This window comes from Austrofundulus limnaeus, unplaced genomic scaffold, assembly GCF_001266775.1.
Source record: "Austrofundulus limnaeus strain Quisiro unplaced genomic scaffold, Austrofundulus_limnaeus-1.0 Scaffold86, whole genome shotgun sequence".
NCBI lineage: Eukaryota > Metazoa > Chordata > Actinopteri > Cyprinodontiformes > Rivulidae > Austrofundulus > Austrofundulus limnaeus.
Window position 1 is genome coordinate 1,282,362 of NW_013952488.1, and position 3,435 is coordinate 1,285,796.

The 3,435-nt window shown below is 50.9% G+C and overlaps 2 protein-coding genes across 2 annotated transcripts in view; both read left to right on the forward strand.

Moving 5' to 3' along the window:
- Positions 1 to 2,010, forward strand: part of LOC106520048 (uncharacterized) — a 3,756-nt gene extending 1,746 nt beyond the window's left edge. The window contains exon 2 of the mRNA XM_014011962.1: positions 418 to 2,010. Within this exon, the coding sequence (XP_013867416.1) occupies positions 418 to 1,799 (1,382 nt within the window). The 3' untranslated portion in view covers positions 1,800 to 2,010. The remainder of the gene's footprint in view (positions 1 to 417) is intronic.
- Positions 1,798 to 3,435, forward strand: part of LOC106520047 (adenylate cyclase type 3) — a 14,293-nt gene continuing 12,655 nt past the window's right edge. Inside the window, exon 1 of the mRNA XM_014011961.1 lies at positions 1,798 to 3,318. Coding sequence (XP_013867415.1) covers positions 2,656 to 3,318 — 663 coding nt within the window. The 5' untranslated portion in view covers positions 1,798 to 2,655. The remainder of the gene's footprint in view (positions 3,319 to 3,435) is intronic.

Here is a 3,435-nt window from a genome sequence, read left to right on the forward strand (position 1 = left end):
ACTCAAAGCTGCTCCTTTTCTAAGAGCTGCTCATTGACCAATGGTGTCAATGGAAGTCACCCCGTGGGCCGCCAGTTGACCATCACTGGTTTAGATGACTAATAAAATTCTGCAAACTTTTTCTTTTTATATCTTTTTCTTCCAGCCGACAAGAAAAATATCCATATATGTTTGTTTTGTAAATAAATACAGTTGTTGAAGTTTATATGTATTATCTTTGTGAATGACAAGGATGGATAGGATTAAAGAGGATACAGTTGGAGAGGATATGAATTTAGTTGGAGTGAGGCCAGAGGATGCAGACAGAGAGAGATGGAGGAGGATGACATTGGCGACCCCTGAAGATGGAACAAAACGAGGAAAGGAACGAGTGTTAAATGTTAACTATGCGCACACTATTTAATTCTGTGTCTTCAGGTGCCGCCTGTGTGCTGAAGGCGCTCCTCAGAAGTGCTGCAGCCGGCTTTGTGTTCGGAGAAGCCGCCTCCTTYGCGGTCGAGCCCGCTCTGATTCAAGACGTCGCCCTGCTGAACGCCGCGGCGCTGGCCTCAGGACGGGCCGGTTCGACGGGCGTGGCCGTGGTGGCGGCGTGCCTCGCGTTCACGTCGGTGCTGCTGTCTCTAGGAATGGGTTTTCTCCTCGGTGCCGCGGCGCTGAAACTGTTGAAGACCGTCGGAGCGAGGCTGCCGTGGCTAACGGAGCTCACAACCGGCGCCTCTGTGGTGGTGGGCGCTGTCGCCACCGGAGYGTTGGTGGGCCACCTTCCGCCGTGGATCTACCTTACAGCTCAAGGCGCTCTAGTCCTCATCGTCTATTCGTACTCCAACATCAACGACATGACAACAGCCCTGTTAATCATCTTCACTACTCTGTACCTCAGTGTTTTATACGGACGAATGGGGGCCATACTTGGTCTTATTTGTACTGTAATAACTATTGCTGTCCTCTACTCCCTGCGGAAGACTCTTACAAGGAGGCTACAGCAAAGACCAAAATCTAATATCGGGTTCAAGCTKCTGGACAGGATCTACTTCTACTCGGTTGTAGTGGGGATTCTTGGTTTTGTTCTTGGTTTGTGGGCAGGCGCAGCAGGTGAAGGGTCAAAAGCAGAGGTGGGTTTGGTGCTGCAGTCGGTCCTTTGGGTGGCGTTTGTGTCCGCGGGTCTGCTGGGAGCTGGACTGGGAACCGTGGCCATGGTGGGACTGGGGCCGGAGGCGGCTGGGAAGGTCGCAGTGGGCGCTGCTATAATAACATCAGCCGCTCTGAGAGTCGTCCTGCAGCACAGCTCCTCTCTCGGGGCCAGAAGCTGCACCGGAGCAGCGCTGGGGGCGGCCACGGCGGCGGGGGTGTCGCTCGGTGCCGCCAGCGTGGCGGCAAAACAAGGGTTTCGATCCAGGTATTGGACTTTAGCGGTCCTGGGTTGTGTCGTAGGCGGCGTCCTYGTAGCCGTCAAAGGCGTCGCTGTGAAAGCAACGGCCCTGGAGCTCCTAACGGTCGCGATGGTGGCGGTGGGGGGGTTCGTTTTGGGCGCCCCGAGGAGCCCGTTCCACACTCAGGTGAATCTACGAAGGGGCCTCCTCACGGGGTCGGAGCTAATTAAAGGCATCGGCATGGAGACGGTCACCGCAGCGGCAGCACCCATCGGAGCCGGGGCTCTCGGGGCTGCAGCCTTGGCCACGGCGGCTCTGGGGACACTGGGGACCGTAGGAGTTGTGGCGGCTGTGGCGTTGGCTCTCGGAAGCGCTCTTGGTGGTACGATCGGAAAATCACCAACTACAACCAACTCACACACAGACTGATGAATGAGTTTACCGTCTGACACAAACTTCAATGTACACATGGTGTTTTCTGTCAGTCTTGTTTTATGATAAACCCTATAAAACTTGTCACAAGCAAGTTGGCCGCCATTGGTAAAGACAACTAGAAAATAAATTTTAATTGCTAATATGAGGGAATTATTTTTCATGTAAAATACTTTAAGTATTATTAAAAAGAACCGTTGTTCTCAAATTTGGTTTGATCGTTCTTGCTGCAGTGAAACCACCTTTTTTTTCCTTTTTGTCAGCTTTGCACATCATGTTTTCCCAAGACATGACTATTACTTTGGTTTCATCTTAACAACAGTAACAGAGGATTCGCTGTTTACTTCTGGGAGGGCTGGGCGTGGGAGGAAACCAGAGGACCGACGAGCACCAGAGGACTGATTCTGTGTCACTGATCTTGTTTTAATCCAAAGTAATGCTGGTTTTTGCTCGAGTTTTTGTTCTTTTGTTTTTGGCTAGATGGAGTCTTGTTGTGTTCAAATGGAGGATTATAAGTGTTTCCTATCTACCATGGTAATCAGCAGGACTTCAGATAGAAGAGGTCTTTTATTTTGAGAGGTTTTAACCTGGATGGAGAAAGGTAATAGTAAACTAGAAACCATCCTGAAGTTATTCCAAATGTAATACCAGGTAAAAACCTTTCAACCTTTCTTTATGGATCTATTGTGAGCAAAGAAAAGAAGTAAACTTTTTTAATTAAAAGCTTTTTTGGAAACTTTCAACTGACGTGGATATTTCCTAGTAAAATGGGAAACATCACATCGTTTTCTTGGATTCTGGCATCTCCTGCACTTTTTGTCACAAATCAAATGGATTATCTTCAGTGATCGACATGGCTCTGAACCGGGTCCCCACGATGGACACGGAGCAGTCCGTGGAGTCCTCCGTGGAGTCCTCGGGCCAGGCTCCGGGTCGGAGCCACCGAGACGTGGCCGTCCTCCAGTCGGGCTGCTGCCGCTGCCTGCCCAGATCCGTGCGCCTCACCTTCACGCCGGAGTCCCTGGAGAGACTTTACCAGAGCTACTTTCGGCGCCAGAGGGAGGAGAACCTGCTGGTGTTCGTGGCGTTTGCGGCGCTCTTCAACAGCTTCATCATCATCATGTGCGCCGTGGTGTACACCGAGGACAAACTGGCCATGGTGGTGGCTGCAGCCGTGGGCCTGGCTGCAGATGTTGTGCTCTTCCTGATGTGCTGGTTCCGTAAACTCCCCGCGTCTCCCGTGGCCAGAGGAGGGGTCCCTTACCTGCTGTGGTTGATGGTGACCGTTCATGTTTTGTGCTACATGGAACTGAACTTCCAGCGGTTCTTGGGCGCCAGTGACTCGGTGGGCTGGCAGGCTTTCTTTAGTTTCTGCAGTTTCCTGACCTTACCTCTGAACCTGCTGCCCCTGGTTCTGCTGGCAGCCCTGTCCTGTGGGATACACACGCTGGTTCTGGGGGTGACTGTGGCTCAGGGGTTTGTGGATCATCTGCAGGGGCCCATTCTGGTGAGACAGGTAAAAACAAGACCAAAACACCTAATAGTGTTCGGAAATGCACTTTTCATTGGTATTTTTAAAGCATTTTTCAATGTTTTTTTTTTTTACATTTCATTCTCTAAATTTGAAACTATT